The 20,473-nt window shown below is 36.0% G+C and overlaps 1 protein-coding gene across 1 annotated transcript in view; it reads left to right on the forward strand.

Annotated features, from left to right (window-relative positions):
- RTTN (rotatin) overlaps window positions 1–5,858 on the forward strand; it is a 90,254-nt gene extending 84,396 nt beyond the window's left edge. Inside the window, exons 46-49 of the mRNA XM_075494294.1 lie at window positions 1,604–1,871; window positions 3,135–3,238; window positions 3,604–3,673; window positions 5,407–5,858. Coding sequence (XP_075350409.1) covers window positions 1,604–1,871; window positions 3,135–3,238; window positions 3,604–3,673; window positions 5,407–5,489 — 525 coding nt within the window. The 3' untranslated portion in view covers window positions 5,490–5,858. The remainder of the gene's footprint in view (window positions 1–1,603; window positions 1,872–3,134; window positions 3,239–3,603; window positions 3,674–5,406) is intronic.
- The last annotated feature ends 14,615 nt before the right edge of the window (window positions 5,859–20,473 follow it).

The raw sequence follows: 20,473 nt of genomic DNA on the forward strand, positions 1-20,473 counted from the left end.
ATATATATTGATAGCAATCACTAGTGGATCATGAAAGTGAGCATACAGTAGAACAAACTGCATGTGAGTAAAAAAGAAATTAAACATTGTAGAAATTATTAAGTATACTGTGTGAAACATAATCTTTATAAAAATTACAGTTTTAGAGAAGATGTCCTACATGTCAGTAATTGGCTGTTAGGTAGAAATCTATTCTTATTATATAAATGTAAGTATTGTCTTTTCCCTGTTTAATTTGCATACGGAATGATCCTTACTCTATTTTATCAAATGTTCTTTGAAAAACCTATTTCTTTAAAGTTTAACTTTGATCATTTAAATACATTCAATGCCTTGAGACAAGAAGTCAAACCATGTAGAAAATCAACTATAGTGGTGATGTGATAAACTAGCTAACAAAACAGAAATTATAAAAAGTATATTTGTTTTTAGCATCTTTTATAGTAGTTTAATAATGACAACAATTTCTTTCAATTTACATTAACAATGTTCTGTGGTTGGACCTAATTACCTGTAAGAAAAGGCAGGGGAAAATACGATCTTTTTGTGGTGCTAATTGTGTAAAATCTGGCCATACAGTTACAAAATAGGTGATACTCAAACGAACAGTTTGAGATCTTTTCCATGGTAGCTGTTCTGTTCTGTGAATTGTTTTGGCTTTTTTTGTCCTCAGAGTTTCACTCTAGTGTGATAGTACTTAGTCTTCATTCTCTCTCCTGAGCTCAGCTTTCATAAGTGTAGGCAATGCTGAGTTACTAATTCCATCTTTGAAAATTAAATTACCAATATTATATTCACGTGAAGAAAACCACAATGAGTTTGTATACTGGATTGTTTGCTTTTGACCAGATGCCTGTATGTGTTGTCGAGGGTCACTGATGTTGGGAATATTTAGTCAAGGACCTTTTTCATCATAGGAAAGTTATGTTAGAACATCTCCTTCTTGCAACAGGGGAGTAGATTTTCACCTGCTCAGAATCTCCTTAAAGTGGAGGCAAACCCTGAGATTGGGAAGTGGTAGTATATGCCATATCAGCACACAGATCTTTTTCTTCAAAGCATAAAAACCAGAGGACGTTACTATGGCTGTCAGTGAAGGGAGGGGGTGCTATAGATCCTTATGCATCCCTTCCCACTTGAGATATTCTATGATTCTATGATACCTTTAACATTTGCTAATAACACAAGCAATAATAAATAAGGAATCAAGAATGCATTAGGTAAGTAGCACATGGATTCAGTTAAATTGCTTCTAGCTTATTTTTGGGCAGAAATGCTATGCGCAAAGCAACAAAGCTTATGTAGTGGTAGGAATTAGCCTTTAAAGAAATATATTGCGTTGGGTCAACTTTTATGTATCTACACTGCATAAATTATTACAGAAGAAAATGTATTTTACCATATTAACTTTTTAACCAAGATGTGGATTCTTTTTCGTATGTAATTCTTTCAACAATCTTTGATTAATAAAGGGTTCCCTGAAATATGTAAATGAAATATTAGTACTAGTTTTTGGTCAAGTATGCAGATTGGAAGGTCAAACAGCAGTAAACAAACCATGGAATACTATAAATTCTAACATCCTTTTTCTTCCTTCTGACAGAATAAGTTCCTGCAGAACTTTTTGTCCCTTTCATTACCAAAAGGAAGCCATAAGAATCCTGGTAATGTGTCTACTCTTTGGCTAAAGCTGCTACTGAACATATCTTTTGGAGAAGATGGACAGCAGATGATCATGAAGATAAATGGTTTTTTAGACCAGATTGTGGAAATGTGTAAATACAAACACAAGAGCAGCCAACATCTAGCACTTCTCATTCTACATAACATATGTTTTAGTCCAACTAATAAACCAAAGATATTAGCTAATGGTAAGTATGTAAAGCTATTTTACTCTGAGAATAGAGTGTCTTCCAGAATACCATATTTTCATTGCAGTTTAGGTTACTGACCAAGAACTCAATATTGCTATTTAGAAAGGCATTTTTATAAAGATTATTTTCCTAGAAGTAATTCTAGAACATATATTTTTGCAGAAAAGCAATTAAAATAAGAATATATACCAAAAGAAAAAGCAAATAAAGAGTTTAAAAAAAAATCAATATTTTTGTGAGGCTGATCATTTGAATATAGTAACACATTACGAATGAAAGGATTCTTGCAGTTTTCTCAAACAGCTAGTTTTTCAGGGGGGAGTTGAAGGATGCTTGTGTCAGTCAGTTTGGAATAATTTTAGAAATTTTTTTTTTTTTAAATATTTCTACCATGGAAGTTCCTATCTTTCAGTTGGACAAAACCTTATTAGCTCCTGCAAGTCATGGATGTTGAGACAAACTGTTTTGTGTTCTGTCATGTGCAGAAAACATTTATGATAATGATAAAGCTATGATCATGGCATATATATTTAATGTAACAACATGCACAGAATTTTTTTTCTCAGTTGTTTGTAAAAAACATGTTTCTTTCCCTCATTTAATTGAAGAGAGAATGCTTCTCTCTTTTTTATAAGTTCTCAGCAGGTTTTCCATAGTGTCCATGCTTTTCAATTTTTTTCTAAGATGCTGATTTGCTGCCTTAATTAAGCATACATTATTCAGTTACATAATCTGTGAATTTTTATTAGGAAGTGAACAAGCAAACTTGAAGAGTCTGGCTTCAGAGGAAGGCTAGGAAATTAAGGCACCTACAGTGGGGTGGCAAATATTTCTTATTGGTTACAAATCATCTACATAATAAGTACTAAGGAAAATAGAAACATCTTAATTTCTATCCTGATGTGGCTCTAATTGTGGCTAGTGGGAGTTACGAAAACAGTTTCATGGCTTACTCAGTCCCTGTGCATAGCTGATGGCTGCACATAACATGCATGTTTTATTACTGATGGCTTAATTTTTTAGCATTGCTTATTTCTGGTTTGCTATATTTTTCACACGTCTTTCAATGTAGTCTGCCAAATTCGTGAGCATATTTAAATTTAATTAATCTGATAATAAAGTTTCTGTAATTCCTCTGCCATAGTGATACTTGTCATAGAAATAAGTGTACTCCAAGCATCAAAATACTGAGACGTGTAAATATATTTCTGGGTTTTTGATGATATTTTCTAGATGAGATTTTTTTATTTTTCTCATTAGATAAAGCGATTGCAGTACTGTCTGCCTGTTTGGAAAGTGATAGTTGTGCTGTTCAGAGAATAGGAGCAGCTTCGCTTTGGGCTTTGCTTCACAACTATCAGAAGGTTAGTATTTGAGAAACACATGAAAAAAATTGTAATGTTAATTTTATTATGCTGTAAACAATACAGTAACCTTTAAGTAAATAAAAATAAAGTTTACAGTAGCAGTTCCATTTTATTATTTTAATCACATAGCTGCTCAGGCTAGGAGGTTAAACAACATGGTAAGGAGGCAGCTTGTCCTCTGTGATTCGTGACTGCTTATATAAATGCAATCTGTATGATGATGCAGTCATATGCTAATTCTAAAATTCCTGCATCTCATGTTTTGCTGAATTATTGTCATTTTCTAAACTTTGCTGTTAAAGTGTGAACATGTGGGGAAGAAAGTCAAGTCATTGTATTTTGTGTGTTTGTGTCTGCTACAGGCAAAAGTTACTTTGAAGAACCCATCAATAAGGAGAAGAATAGATGAGGCTTATTCTTTAGCGAAGAAAAGTAAGTCTTAGTTCCAACTAATGCCAATTCTGTATCTTTCCACTGGGTAGATCATTAATACATTTCAATTTATATCATCGCAGTAAGTTTTTGTTGTGCTACAAGTTTTTGAAAGGATACTTTTGTCTCTAAAATAATGAGTAGCAATATGCTTTATGGTTAGGCATCTTATAGATATAGAAAAATGTCTCTTGGTTAACAAATTATAAATAAGACCTCAGGTAATTGCTAAGGTTAGTTTGTAAGAATAGGTTTGATGGTGCTTGCAGCAAAATGCTTTCTTTGCATATCACGCTTCTGTGTTAATTCTTAAATTTAGTTATAAGAAAAATTGTTCATTTAGCATTGACTTTGCTTAACAGTGCTCAACCTCACTGTGTTCAGGCACACAGAGAACGGATCAGAACAGATCATTGTGCCAGTCTTAAAATACTGTACCATCAGTTAGCTGACTTTCTGAAAGCTTGAGTTTCTTGCTCAAGTAACTGAACATAACTATCATTTGAATAGCTTTTATACGATAGGTTGCTATCTTCAGCTCAAGAGCATTCATTTTGAAAGATGTTCAAACACTGGTCTGTAGCTGGAGCTTCAGTACCTAATAATGGGTTTATTGGTTGTTAGTCACATCAAGACTCTGATCTTGCGAAAACATGCAGATGTTTCATTTTAAGCCAATGAGTGTTCCTACTGATTTTAATTGCTCTATAGATGTACTCAAAGAGGTTTATCAATTGGAGGGCTTATAATACCGAGTTCCAATAGTATTTTGCACAACAGAACTGCCACAAAATTTCTGCCTACATTGAACACTGTCGGTATCCTAATAAGGAGGAGATGTATTTTTGCTAGAATGTCTCATGATACTTCTTCCTGTACTGTCACCCAAATCCATTGATTTTGTCAATGTACTGTTTCAAACTCATCCTTTACTGAGTCAACCATTAAATATAATGCAATATTTCATATACTGATATTGTGTTAATAAATAGATAAGTTTGTATTGTTCTTTATAGCATAACTACCACTGATAAGAGACTTCAAAATATTATGTTGAATTGACAAGGTAGAAATATGCAGCTTTTAGACTAACACCTTGTAGCTTTGATCCCTATTTATTTATGTACTACTTTAGAACATAAAGTCCTAGACTGAAAGATTGATTTTTAATTCAATAAATATTTAAATATCAAAATATTGAGTATGAAAGATTTTATGCAACTGTAATTGTTACAGTTTACAGTCATGCGAAGTTGTCATCTATATTTTCCTGCTTTAAGGTTCTCAACTAGCCTACCCCATTAAAGCTTTGATCACTTTACAGTGATAATTGGGCTAAAATGGTAGATTGTTCTTCTGCGTACAAGTGGGGGAATTTTTCAACGTCTATTGTTATTTTTCATTTCCCACTTTGCCCTACCCAAGGAGAAATTTTGGCAAGAACAAGGCGTGACCTCATTGTAGCACAGCATAATCAAAAGGCAGTTTTCACTTTTTATTTGTTACAACTAAACAGGGGCTTAGAAAGCTGCTAAAAACCCTAGCCTTTTAAAAAACAAAACAAACAGGCTTTGCAACATAAAATATTAGTACTTGATTTGCTACTTGTAATGTAGATGTTAAGATCATAAAATAGCATGAATTCTAGCAAGGCATTTGATGCAATCTTTGAAAAAATAATTTTGTATTAAGAATCAACTAGAAGTTCAAATCTTGTTTTTTCTTCCTTTTAGCTACTCCACAGCCAGAAGAAAATGAGCTACATGCCTACTATTTAAAATGCTTAGAGAATATAGTGCAGCTTCTTGATAGTTAACGATCATCAGATGACTTCTCATGTTGAAATTGGACAGCTTATTCAATGGGAGCCTGAAATTTAAAGGAAATAATTCTAATTCATGGATTTGTGGCAGCAGCATACATGCTATGAAGCAATTTATGAAGCCTTTGAGGAAGGAGTTCATCACTTTGAACTAAAGAAATTGCACTAAATATGGTTCAAACTATTTGTACTGTAATCCCAATGGGAAATTGTAATGATACTACCATGTAAAGTATGTACACAGAAGAAGGAATGTACAGAGGAAAAGGATGTGAAAAATCAGTAATTTTCTTAAATTATGCATTGAAATTGTTACTGTAAAGTATTAGAATTGCTGTTTTGGATTAGTCTTAATAAAAGGGTTTTTAATTGACATCAGCATTTGTTGTCGGTGGATTGTAATTTGTAAAGTTGCAGATGTGCACGGTGCGTACTTAGATTCAAGAACTGAAAATGTTGGCAGTTATGGTGTGTAATACCTATTAAGTATAGAACAGCAAGGTGTGTGTGTTAGTTTTGAAGGAGTTTTCAGTTCAAACTGCTGCATATTTTTAAGATGCTAACAATTGAAAAAGAGCTCTCAATTGCTCACATTACAGGTGACAGTTTTGTTAACATAGCATTGTATTCAGGATATGAGGTATATGCGTCAGTTTTAGTTAGTTACGTTACAACATCGTATAAAATATTTGAGACACAATGTGTTGGTTTCCAATTTATAAACACTTCAAATCTTTTCCTTGAGGGAAAAACCAGTCTGTTATCCAGGCCTGTGTTTTCTTTGAACTGCTACTATGTAACTATTGTCGTAAGTTTTTCAGTATTCTGTGCTAAATGAGTTTGAGAGAAAAATACATTGATGCCTGAGGACATGACGGTTTTGCTGAACATGCTTCTGAAATACCTAGCAGGGTGTTTAGATTTCCCTCAACACATAAAGTTTTTGTTTTATGGCAGGGACAGCTAAAAGTGAGCAAATAGAAAGCAAAACTTGGGTTACATCTCTAAAAGAGTTGTAGCAAGGCCATGTCTACATTTATTAGTCTTTTCTTCCTAACCAGGTGATGAAAGTATTTTCCACTGACAGAGGAGATTTTGTTTGTTTGTTTTGTGATGCTTACAAGTAATGTGTGACTTGATATTATTCAGCAGACATAAGCGTGATGCTTATAGTGGCTGGATTAAATCATTACTAGAAATGTAATTATCAGCTAACCTCCCACACCTCCACCGAACAAAAAGCAAGGGTAGACCACCAGAGTCTGATTCTTTTCCACTTGATACACTGCGTAATTATTGTAACCTCCAAAGTGGTTGTTAAATGCTGTCATGCTCATCCCATAGTGCTGCAGAAGAGTAAGCTGCAGGGCAGGAGAGCACTCAACAGCAGACAGCTCTGCAAGTCAGCGTTTGCTGTCTGGTGGAGGGGTTCTCTTCCCCTCAGACTAGCGAGTGTCGATTCTCTTCAGAGACGTATGTTTCAGCATACTTGACCCCAATGATTTCTCTCATAAATCAGGTTGTAAGTCAAAATGCAGATTGTTTGCCAGTTTGCTTTCTTTTCCAGAGAGACAAAAAATGAGAGCACTCAATGCCAAATTAATTCCAATGGAAGTAAACACTCAGCAAGGATGGTGAGAGCTCTTTCAAAATGTAGAAATACACATGGATCTAGTGAGGTGAAATAGGGCTGCATAGTTGAATGACTTCATTAAATGCAAGCACAATATAATACGAACATAGAACTGGATGCTTGTTTTCTTCTATTTTACTGAGCTGTACAAATTCTTGAAGAAATTACTCATATTGAAAAATCCGGAGAAATTGCTAATACATTTGTTGTTACAGTAAGCCTTAGTGCAAGTGCTGTGTTTATCCCAAAACGAGCATAGATCTAACCGCTATTTTCTCAGTATTTTGCAACATTTTACAATTGTGGGAAGCGATGGAAGTGATGGTGTAAGTAAATACTTTTGTTTGGTGTTTCTCCTCAGGAAAATCAAAACAATTTTTAGCCTCTCAGGGCATGTACCTCAAATCTGTATATTCACTTTGTGTACAAAGTCTTCACAGAATACTTAAAACTTCTCTCCTTCAAGATTAAGGAAAGAGGAATTTATTTATTTAAATGACAGCACTCTCTTCATCACCGTTTCCCTCAAAAATCGAGGACGTGCAGTGGCTGCATCCTGTCTCTCTGCATGTTAATAAAGAGGTGGGTTATAAAACATAAATGACCCCATAATTTCTGTTCACTGGCACTTAGACTAGCACAATTAGCCTCACAATAACCTTTAGTCTTAATAGCTTTCATGAAAGAAAATTAAAATATTGAGACCTCATTCACAGTTAAACTTAATTTCAGAATTTTGGAGATGCATCTGTTTTCAAGGATGTGGTATTTATCATGTTTGGGTTTTCAAAGAAAATTAAATCTTAAAATACTTTCAAATTTTAAGAGCTGTAAAATAATTTCTTATTCTACAGAGGAAAATGCAATTAAAGTGGAGATGGATTCCCTGAACAGACTACAGAATTTAAATGGTAATATTCAGCATGCATCTAGTTTCTCTAATAAAAGGCATAGCCATTCAAGCTAGGAGTCTCTTGAAAATCCTTATCCAGGAGAACAGAATTATCATTTGCACTAACAGCAAATATATTATACTCTTACTTGGTTGCTTTATCCTTTATGATAACTTTGTAATCAAGAAAGAAGTTATTTTAAATTCAAAAGAGGTATGTACATAAAATCCACTACAAATGAGGCTTTCAGATTTTTCAAGACTGATGTGTCATCTACTGCATGTTCAAAACTTTCAAAGAAATAATTGTCGCTTGAGTGGTAAAAAATTGTGGATTAAAATTAAATCATTTAGTTTTGATTGTGTGTGTGTTCATGCAAATAGGGACATTAAGTCATGACTTGCTGATGAAGTTTTCAAACCTTTGAGTAATAGATTTTTAAACATACTTGAAAATTCTCAGAAAAAGATTTCATTTATGAGAGGCACTATTTTTTGCTTTTCCAGCAATTTGGAACTATGGATTCTCCTCACTCAGTTATAGCAACTACACAGCCCCTGGTGGAGTTTTTCATTGGTTCCTCTCCATATCAAACTTGCAAATTACAGCAATTGCAGGCTTCTGGCTTCAGTGGAATGATGGAGCAGTACTGGCCAGACTGGGGAGGGGAATTTTCTATACTGAGACTTTGGCCCAGCTTTATATAAGGGTTTCCCTTCACAGTAAAGTAGAAGCTACTGTGACAGCTTCTCAAATCTGATTGTCCTTCAGAGAAGAGTTTTACTGTCTTCTAGGGAAAAAAAAAAAATTGGTTAGCAGACACCTGAAGATTGCTCTCCTCTGGGGAGTCTAGGGACACTCTACAATTCACTTGAGTTTTCTTGTCATCGTAAAAAAAAAAAAAAAAAAGTGATCCCTTCAAAGCTTTTCCCCAGACTGCCTCCTAGAGTAATCATTTACAGCTACACCGCTGTGATAGCAGTCATATTACCGTTACTTTAGAAGAAAGAGTGAGTTATGGTAAATGCAATTTCACAACACTTCAGTCCTTTTTGGCTCCTGGGCCTCACTGTAGATGTGTGTTCTTCATTTATCACCACCTCCTCATCTTTTTTGGTGATTACCTGACCTCGTTCAGCTATTCTGTGTGGTCTCTAGGCATTCCCACGAGCTGGTTAATCTCCATGTTGTGTAAGCCAGAAGGGTTTGGCCCCATGGGTGAGAGTCAGTCTGTGCCCTCTGGCCTCAGCGCCAGCTACTCTTGCGCACATCTTATTTTTATAACCAGTGTTTTAGGTACTGAAGATGAACAGTAGGGATTTTACAATTCAGTTTGGTATTCAGCTGCATGTTCCCCCTGCCAACCCTGTGTCAGCCACCACAACCTTTTCAAGAGGAAAAAAAAAATGCATGGTGTGAAACCTGGTCCCATTTTCACTGGAAGAGGAGATTCTCACAGCACCTGCTTTCCTGCATCCACAATGGAGAGTGTCCGTCTGTGTTGGATTTACAGCAAACAAACATGCTCAGGTTCACAAATGTACTTATTCTTCATGGACCAGTTCGGAATGATCAATCCAGACGCTATGTCATCTTCTTGATCACTTGCCAATAGGACTATGAAGTTTTGCATTTTTAGATCCTGGTCCTTAGTGGTTAGTATATGTGTGCAAGTCTTTGCAGAGCAAAAATATAATTTTAATAGAAATCAATACTGCATATGATTTTTGCATACAATTCTATAATTTTATTCAAAAAGAAAATGTTGGGAGGCAGTTGGCCTTAGAAGGGTTTTTCATAAATATGTGATGGAGCTGTTTGGAAACAAATTCATTTTTTGTTGCACAAAATGTTTACATTTCTTTTCCACTTCAGCTGAAAATAAAAATAATCTGCTTTTTATAAAGAAACCTCAAGAGACTCATAAATAGATTTTTTGATTAATATTAAGTTTTTATGATTTTTATTTTTTATACATTTTTTAGATGTTTATATTTTTTCAGAGAAGTCTAAAAAATTTTTATTAACTTCAATGCTGGTGTTTTTCTGCTTTTATTCTGTCTTTTTTGCTTTGTTTTGGATTACTGATATACCTTTATCTACCTTTTAGATCCAATAATGCATTATTTAGGGCCTAAAAATATAAATTCTTCTGGCCAGTGATTCTATATAATACATGAATCTTGAATTTGATTTGGCATGTCTAATTCTTCTCAATTTGAACAATTATGCCATTTAAATCATCAGCCATTGTTATCAAACCAGTCTGAAATATAATGTTGATTTTAAAAAATTAAATCAGAACCAAACATATTTCAATATTCCTTGTTGTTTTATTGAAAAGCCATTTCACAGTCAAGCTATGCTAGGAGAGAACCAGCCCAAGTCTTGCGTGGCTGAGATGACAAGCCATGGGGACGTAGTGACTTCAAAGTGACAAGACAGACTGCATTCACCCACATCTCTTAAAAGGACACGCTGGCCAAAGACTATCCATTCACTTTATTAGAACAGGAAAGTTCTGGTTTAATGCAGTTTCTGACTTTATTGGTAAGAAGGAAAAGCTGCAACCAAGTTCCAATTTGGTTGTTGCTTCTCTGAAAATGAGGGGAAAGCTGATTTAGGTGTGCCTTAAATATTGTTTGTCCATTGCTGACAAGGACAGGTAGAAGCTGATTGTTTTTCTCACTGATTTGTGAATGATTTTAATGCAATACAGGTTCAGCTGGACAGGATTTTTGGCAAAGAAAGAGGTTCAAGATAAACCTGCTGTACTTCCTTTCACAATTAACGCTGGCCAAGTCATGTCTGCTTTCAAAAGAATCACTCTAAGAGGCTTGCTGACTGTTAGTATCAAAGCTGATACTCTGGCTTGAGGAGCCTGAGGTTAACAACCCCAAAACATGCATATTCTAAGACTACTTTCTATAAAACAATTTATAGCTAACTTACTGTTTTAAAATAAAATTTTAGCATTTTCTTTAACCTAATATTTGCCAAGAACAGCAGAAAAAGAAAGGAAAAAAATTTCTAAAAGTGAAAAGACTTATAGGATACTTGGGGGAAAAAACTGATTTTTGTGTGCGTGTGAAATAGATTTCTCCATCAGGCAGGCAGGCGGGATTGATTAAGTCGCAGCAGGCAATTTTTATGACCAATAAAGAGTAGATCTGAACCCACAAGCAGTACATATCCATGCATACTTTCTCTAAAAGCTTTCGCTTCTTACTGGCAGGTAAAACTTATGTTTTCTTTTCTTTCTTTTTCTATAGGAAAAGTGTTTCTAAAAACAACATGAAGTGTAGGGTAACGTGACACAAGAAACACTGCTAGTGAGTTGAACGTTTGAAGCATTTGAAGCCACCGGAATACAGGCTGGCAATTCCCAGTGCTTCATGGAGGTAATACAAGATTTTGTTCACCAGTCATTCACATGCCTTGCAATTTTTCACTGGTGTTGCCTATCTTTAGAAATGCTTCCTAATTGAGAATATTTTCAGAAGTCTCACCTGGAGTTGAAATACATGTGAGATCATAAGCAACAAGGAATGCCTTTTAAAACCAAGTATTTTCTATCCTCGCTCCTTCAAGAAGCCTACGTAGCAGTGCAGAGCTCCATGGAGACAGAGCAGAACAGGAGAGAAGTCTGCACTGCCTGGGGCCCAGTGTCTTACGAATACAGGGAGTTAAGGGATCACCCGTGTCCTTGCTTTAGATCCATAAGTAAATGTGTGTTATTAAAAACTTGCTAACCAATTCAGATGCGGTCTGCTAACTGAGTTTAACAAGAGGATAACATCTCCTCAGTTTAATTTCCTGTGTTAGGTCTGCATCACCGGCTGCTACTGACTTCAGAGACCAGTTAGTGTGGCTTTGTGCCAATCGTTAAACCAAATGATAAACCAAAACCTGAACAATACTGGGGGGGGGGGGTGGGGGGGGAGAAAAGCAACAAAAACAACCTCTTCAAAAGCTCTTTTGAGAGAATACAGTTTTCAGCACCTAGGTGAGCTGAGAAAGATGCACTCTCAACTGAGGCAAGGGCAACCAACATGCTAACATCAGAATAGCAGTATTCATCACATAAATCCAAATTTAGGGTGTTGTAGAAAAGCTCAAAGTGCTTCCTCTTCAAAAGTGAATTTCACCAAATCAGGAATTTTCCCAATTGTCTTTTCTCTTGGTCATCATTCCAGGACTCTGCGTAGTTGAGGATTTGCAGAGGGCCGTTTTCCCATCACCGTGGCAGCTGCAGCGTGACTCACTCCTCCTTCTCAGCCAGAGTTTTTCTTGCCCATCAGGAGACTTGTCCAGAAAGGTGCCTTCTAGAGTTGAATAACAGCACTTGAATAAAAACTTCGAGTCGCTTCCAATTAAAGCTACTTTATCTGAATTTCAGAGCCTTCCTGAACCTGGAATTTGGTGAATCCCAAGACTAGGCACGAGCTTTAGTGCCTTCATGATTAGATTCTCTGCAGTTTAAAAGTTTTTTATAGATGGCAAATAACCCTGAAGTTTCAAGGGCTAACACAAACTTACCCTGTAAGTAGAAACAGCGTCACTGGAATTGGCAATTTTTCTGAAACTTTTGGTGTGATTTTTAATCTGTTTGCGTAAATTAAGACGTCAGCTGTTCATTAATCCACAGCTCAGGAAACTGTTCCTTAGACCCTTTGGACCCTTCACACCAGCAAGATGTACAGTTTCCAGCATTAAAAATAAGTTTCAAAAAGGAATATTGAATTCACCTGCATGCTGGTTTCTGACCTAATAAAAATGCTACTCTTGAGTGAAAAACCTCGCATTGTCCGAAATTACTGTGCAATAACTAAAGGTTTGCAAAGCATCCCTACAAAAAGGTGTATTAATACACGAGAAGCAGTGGAGCCATTCGGCAGGAGGTCACCAGAAGCTGGAGCGGGCAGCGGGGAGGGCTCTGAGGTTTCGGGGCACTGCGAAACCTGCAGCAGCCTCTGTGGCGCGGGGCTCGCCCTCCCTCCGTGTCTGCACCCCGTGCTGAGGGGGGCAAAGCCAGCAACCAAACAGCGGCTAAAATAACAAGAATTACTTGAAAGGAAGTGGTGATGTTTAGCGTAAAACTGATGATGGTTTCAAAAAATCTTTCCTTACTATTTTTTGCCTTTAACATTTATAGGAGAAAAACTATTTCTGCTCAGGATCGGTTTTTGTTGACATTGTATTGTTCCCATTTATTGCATTTATTATACATCAACAGGGCAACCCCCCCCCCCCCCCCCGATTTCAATAAAGCAACTATTTTTATACAGTTTTAAATGGCAAAATGACTGAGGCCAGAGTCAGAAAAGTGCCTTTGAATATTACTTTTAAATCTAACTTCCTTAGTGACAGGAAGTTTGCATCCTGTAAGAATAAAAATGAGAAAAAATTATAGCACAGCAATGGATTGTAGGGGCTTGTATTCTTCCACCTGTATTAGTGAAAGTCTGTATGTGGTTAAACGTGCAGTTTAACGTCCTGGTTTTTATCCAGTATGCTTTTAAAAATATTTCATGACAGAACAATGAGCATGGAAAAAAAATTGTTATGGATGTAACAACAACTGATTTTAAGAAGCCATAGACCATAAAAATCAATAGAAAAATCTAACTTTAGGTGATGCTGGACTAGGTCCCCGCAGGGGAAACATTATTGTATGGACAAATTCACTAGGGAATATAGCAGGAATTGAGGTCAAAATGTAATCACCCAGAATGTAGCTCTTCAGGGTGGATTATTTTATTCTCCTTCTGAACGGAAATGTCTCTTCATGGTAATAAATCTCCTTATCCTGTGCTGGGAGTGTATTTGCAATAATGTATCAGAAGAAAGATCCTTAACAGCCTACGCACTTTTTCATATGACTCTTTAAAGTATTCTGTGTTTTCTCCCCAACATGCTGGCATAATTTATTTTCAGTTGGAAATAAAATGGCCAACTGGAAACAGTGGTAGGTGGCAAGTGCTAAACCAAGGGTTTGAAGTCTAACTGAAACTGCACATTAGAAAAAAGAAAGAGTGAGAGAGAAAGAGAGAAATAGAAATAGCATAACAGGTAAAATAGCTTATTTACTACTTATTGTAGTAAATAAGTTCAAAAGACCACAGCTATAAACACTTGTGAAAACAGCAGCTATCTGTGCTATCATAGTTTATTTGAATTTCATTTGTTCGATCTTTATTTTCCTTTTTTTTCTTTTTTTTCTTTATGCTTAGGAATGACCTATTTAAGGTGTTTTCCATCGCTGCAGTTCTAGAAACTTTTGTTGAACCTTACTCTATGAATTGCAATCGACGAACTTAACAATCAGTCAACAGATTTTGTGCCAACCACTTTAATGTTGGATCTTTTTATACCAACATAGTCCCAGTACTTAAAGGTGGGGTTTTTTATACCAGTATAACAATATTATTAGTGACTCCTTTACAAACACACTACATAAAGTTGACTTCCATGTGTATATTCACCTTCTCATATGTGAATGAAATGGTAAGTGATGAATAAACAGAATTTTGTGTTTGGTACAAATGCACCTGTCTGAGGATGATGGCATTACTCTAACCGTGGCAGTGTAAAGGTACAAGTTTCATGCACAGCAAAGCCCTTGATCTTTTCCATGAAAAATAGAAAGAGAATATATAATGATCTACTTTGGCAGTTCTATATTTCTTCTGCTTAAAACGTCCCCATTCTGCCATTCTCCTATGCTCTGATAGTAGTTCTTTTTGGTTTTAATTAGAATTTTTCTATCTTTTCTTCTGATTTCACAGGTACTAGCACAGTCTATTGTAGAATTACAGATAATCCGATGCCGACCAGCAGAGAGTGAAATGGTGCGCAAGCCCACCACCAGCTTCTGTCCTGGACAAATCGTGAGCAGCTTGCCCACCTGTGAAGCCACGCTGGCTGCCTCATGGGGCAATGAGTAGAGTTTTGTGCTTCTGTTCTCTCTTGCAATCAGTGCATGCTATTGCTACATTCAAAAGGAGTTAATTTCTTCATACAGAAGTCCCCCCACAGAAGAAATAAAGTCTATGTTTTGGTGAAGTCACTGGAAATGCCTTACTTGGTAGCTAACAATGCTAACAATAAGTTTTGTTTTGTTTCTTTTCGTTTCATTTCATTTAATTTCCCGGGGTTTTAATTGGATATATCAGTACACCAAACATGAAAGCCTTTTTCAAATGCAGCAAAAAGTCATATAAGTGTCAGAAATTTTTGTTAGCAGAAGTAATTAACACTGTCAAAATCTTTTCGGAAAAGAAAACTGAGAACTATTTAAAGATGCTTTTGATGCTACCCTTCCTATACAAAGAATGGTTAATATCAGAATGACAGGAAATCTGTACCTTTGTTCTCAGAAGAATTTCTTCACCATTTGTTGAATTAAGTCAGCTGCCACATTCTGTATATTATTATATATATGGTTTTTTAGGCAATAGAATTTCTACTTAAATGAAAGGGCACACGTATGTATTCATCTCAGGCTTAGTAGAAAATACAGTTGACTCAGTTGTGAAAAAAAAAAAAAGCCCATTGAGCCTGAAACATAATATCCAGGAAATATCATTTGCCATCATCTACAACAGAAACAAAAAAAAACAACACACAAAGCTCTCAATCCCAGGAATCCAGGGGCAAAACACAGCTATAGCAATACAGTGTATCTTTCATTTTATGCTTTGAAAAATAATCAATCAAAAAATACTAATGTTGTATTTCCAGGTTTCCCATTGCAAAATAAATATCGTCTATAATGGATACAAACACTACTGCAAAGAAGTTGATAGATGCAGTTTTGACCTTGCATATCTTGATCCAGGCTATTAGCTTGAATAACCCAAAACCTGAAGCTGTATGTGTGACAGTCCAGTGTGTGCATGAGGAGCCCTCTCGTTTAGCTTTTTAAGAATGAACTGCCTGCAAAACCAAGGTCTCTGGTTATTCCTGATCAACCTAAATTCAGTCAACCAACTCTTTAAAATTATCCTAGCAAGGTTTGCCTGGGATTATCTGTTTAAATTCCTGCCTCTCTAATGCATCAGATTATCCTGGTAAGCCTTTGAGCACTGGCACATCATATACTCAGATCACTACCTTTTTAAAAAATCTCTTTGACATTAACAAAAAAGAAACAAAGATTCAATTAAAAATAGGAAGATGTAATTGTAAAAAAAGAAATATCTGCAACTTTAAACTTTGGATGGTTGAAAATGGGTTATATTTCAAACTGGCAGGGGCTTCACACATTATTTCAACTAAGGGGAATTGAACGCAACCATAAAAATAAAAGCATAATGTTTTTAATTGATAGCAGAATCAATATATCAGGATGGTTATATTAGGATAGTTGATAAGCCCTTTTTGAGCAGGTATGCTACTTTACAGGCATTTTATGATTCCTATAGATCACACACATAATTTAAAAAAAAAAAATCTGTCAGAGACCAGTGGCTCTTGTTATGAACACATTAATGAAACAAAAGACCTATGCAGTCACAATAATTCAATTAAAAAATAAATCCTCATAAAATAACTTGTGATGATTCCGTAATGGGTGGTCTGAAGCCCTATAGAGGTAATTAAACTTTCAGGTTCTTAGAAATACGTGAACATGGTTGCAGGCTAAATTTTGGAAAATAAAGAAAAATCTCTGATATTCCTTCTTGAACTGAAGAGACTAATTGAGAATATGACTCACCGCTGCTTTATGTCAGTATAAATATCATTGATTTCCTTGGAACTACATTGGCATAAAACAGATGTAATACGTTGTAGTGAATCAGGCAGGAGTTTATGGTACAATTATGCTATTATTTCTACTAAAACAAATGATTGCAGCAGATATTCCTTGGTTTCATTAATTTACAGTTGACTGTGATACTTTTCTTGAAAAATCTCTACTGTTTTATTGGGCTTTGCCTAAGCAAATGAACTTCTGTAAAGCAACGGAATGCTCAAGAAACATCAGTTCTAGATTTTAGTAGGAAAGGGATTTTTTACCTGAGGAATTGCTATGTATTAGTATATAGGCATGTAGAGTTAAAAACAAAAACAAAACCAAAAAACCCCACAACTCCAAAACCATCAGATTACCTTAATTTTTTACAATAGAACAGAATTTTATTTTTTTCTTTAGGTTTTGTTGATTCTTCCATTTCATTACATGTGTAAAGATTTGGTAGGAGGTCGTTGTTTTTACATAGTTTCTTTGTCCTTCTTAATCCCCCTCTCCAAGGTAATTTTTCTCCAGAGAGTGGGGACAGCTTAGTCCATTATTTGTTCAAAAGTTTACTAGCAAATATTTTTTAGTCTTCTATTTTGAAAATCTTTAAGCAGTGTACTTGTAGGGGAAGAGGTTGCTTGTTTGTTCTGAAGTATGCTTCTTTCGAGGGGCAGTTTGAATGGTTGGGTTGGTACCTCTTAGGACATTTAAAACAAGTCAAAGATTAAAAAAAGGAAAAGAAAAGAAGTGAACATGCATTTGTGCCCAGGTAGTTATCTGGAAATCTGAATGCAACCCTTTCTGTGTAAAGGACCACTAAGTCAGCAGGACCTTTGAGTAGGAACTACTGCTGCTTTCCCTGACGCCACTGTACCAAGGTGCGACATGGGTGTCCTTGGCTGCGTTTCTTCAGAACACAAGTAATGAACCAGAGCAATGTAGCTCTCTAAAAAGACAGATCTCAAATTTGATAGGTGTGACAGACTAAATAAGAGAGTTTGAAATTCAGTTTTCCCCCAAACCCTGCATCTTCACAGGAGCAGGTCTCTCCCCCGGTTCTGCTGTGAAGCCTTCCACTCTGCCTGGGTGAGCAGCCCCCTGCAGCCGCCGCCGAGCCTGTAAGGCAGCCAGACACTGAGCCTCTGGGTCTTGTCTGCTTTGGGATCGCATCTCATCTGCTCCCGACTCCTCCGGCCAGTGCCTGCGTGGTGAGCACGTGGCTTCCTGCCCCATCTCCATCTCAGTGTCTGACTGTACCCAGCTCGTCTCAGCCAGCACCGCCAGCAGCTTCCGTCTCTGTTGCACAATGACACCCCCACACCCCTTTTTTGATTTTTAAACAGAAAAAGCAATAGGCAGAACTCATCAAACTGGAAATACGTAACAAAGAAAACAGTCATCTGATTTTCTGCTTTTATGCATCGTCACCACTACCTCGAGGATATTTGGGTTTGGTGTTTGGGGTGGTTTCCTTTGGTTTTGGTTTCTTTGGGTTTTTCGTGTGTAGTGGGGAGATTTTAGATAGTATTGGCTGCTTGAGTTGATCATGTAGGAAAGAGATGTGTATTACTGGAAAACGATAAACTGACACGTTGCTGTTTACCAAGCTTTTTCCCAATAAAGGGGCACAAAAAGGGCTTAAGAAAAAGAAGATCTATGAGATAACTTTCTTTGCTTGAAAGGTAGGCTGTGTCAGGTCCTGGATGGATTAACAAAAAAGGTTAAAGATGCCGTATACAAAAGATGCATTGTTTGCTCTCTTTAGCTTTCTCCCTGGATTTTGAAGGCCATTTTTAGTCATAAGCTTCTTCGCCGTATATAAGTTACAGATCTTTCTTGGAGACACGTCTGAGCTGACAACATCCTATAATTAACGATAGCCTCAACCTTAGGTGATCCGCCTCTGCAGGAAGTTTTCACATCCAGGCTGTATTTGAGGGTATTGTTTTGGAAACAACTCTGTAAGCTTCTGCCAGCAAACGAAAAAATCCAGCAACATTCATTTCCTTAAAATGACTTTTAACGGGGTTTTTTTAGCAACATGGTGGACATAAAAAGTAGAGTTGAACCAGGAAAAGAATAATTCAGGAAAAATAATAGGTGTATGAGAATGGCTGTGCTCTGAAACAGAAACGTCCATTTCCTGTCCCAGTTACGGATTTGTGTGAGAACCTTGAAGCCTTTCTGCTTTCATTTTTCTTTCATTAAAATGAAACTTTCAGGTTTCTGCAAATAATATCACTTTTTGGAAACTAATAAAATAAGAGACTTCAACAGGAGGACAAGAACTAAACTGAAAGAAGTAAGCATAGTCAACTACACAATATCAGTACATTAAATTCTTAGAGACTCAAATGTAATTTACTACTTTCCTTTGTGAATTAGTTTCTTTCACGTCTCTCAAATGCTGTCTTCCGTGTTAATACTGGATGCAAATGCATAGACTAATTATCAACAAAACATGAATAGAAATCTAGTACTATCTTCCTATTATAAAAGTAGAAGAATTTATAAAATATTTTTAAGGACATTTTTGATACCTTATGAGCTAATCAGTGGCAAACATTTGCAGTCAAGATCATTGAACAGAAAAGTTTTAGATAGAAGAAAAAGGCATGGTGATAGCTTTTATCATTAAGCAATCAGGTAAATAAAAATACAAATAAAAAATTAATTGGATATTTTCTTGGGATTTTTTGTTGAGGTTTCCTCTCTCTGAGTAGATCAACTTAGCTTTTTTCATTGTCTTCATAATTATCTTCAGTTCACTTTTTTGTCATATTTTCCACTTTTGTTTTATTCAAATAGACAGAGGAGTACTTCTAATGGCTGCTTTAAGGATTTCCCCCTCACACACAGATATGCAAAACTTCACTAAAGTTGAGCAAGCCATCACAGGCAGACTCTCCTGCTATGAGCACATCAAAGGAACACTACTTACACGGTGAACTTAAAAAAATACAACAAACCTTCTTATCTCCTACCAACACACTTCAGGCTTGAGAGTCATCAGTAGCAGTGCTTTATGGTGCCTAGTTCAAAATTTGTTCAGCAGTGGTGTTTCTTCCACTGCCTTAAGCAGACCTTGATACTATTAGTACCCCTCACCATTAGCTTATTCTGTCACTAAACATAGCTTTTCTATATTCAGATGGCATCCATTACTCATGCATAACCTCTCTGAAAAACACTGCAAAACCCCCTTTCTGAATCTCAGCATTTAGTGTTATCTGGCCTTCATATTACAGCTGTGGTTTTTATCACCAACAGTCTTTAGCTTCCTGACCCATTTAGGTGTTCAGTGTTATGTCAGGATGAATATCCAGTTCGTGGTCCAGTTCCAAAAAATGTAAATAATTTTCCATTTCCAGAAATGTAGAAACATAATCCTTTATCTAAAGATTCGTCAATACATATTCTGTTGCAAAGATTGACTTTTGGGGGTTGAAGCATTTAATCATAGCACTATAATTTATATAGCATAGCCTTTTGGAGGCCAGTATGTTTAAAAATAAAAAGTTATTGAGAACTTGGGTATGTAGATTATATTTTCTTTACTTTTCTACATTTGGGAAAGCCTTTTAAATTCAACTTTTTTTCCCTCTCTGAATCATCTTTACCAATATATCCCCAAAACGTGACTGTATTTAATTCACAACTTTTTCCTTTCTCTTTGGAGGAATACCTGGTGTTAACTTAACTTCTCCGC

The sequence above is a fragment of the Mycteria americana genome, chromosome 2 (assembly GCF_035582795.1).
Source record: "Mycteria americana isolate JAX WOST 10 ecotype Jacksonville Zoo and Gardens chromosome 2, USCA_MyAme_1.0, whole genome shotgun sequence".
NCBI lineage: Eukaryota > Metazoa > Chordata > Aves > Ciconiiformes > Ciconiidae > Mycteria > Mycteria americana.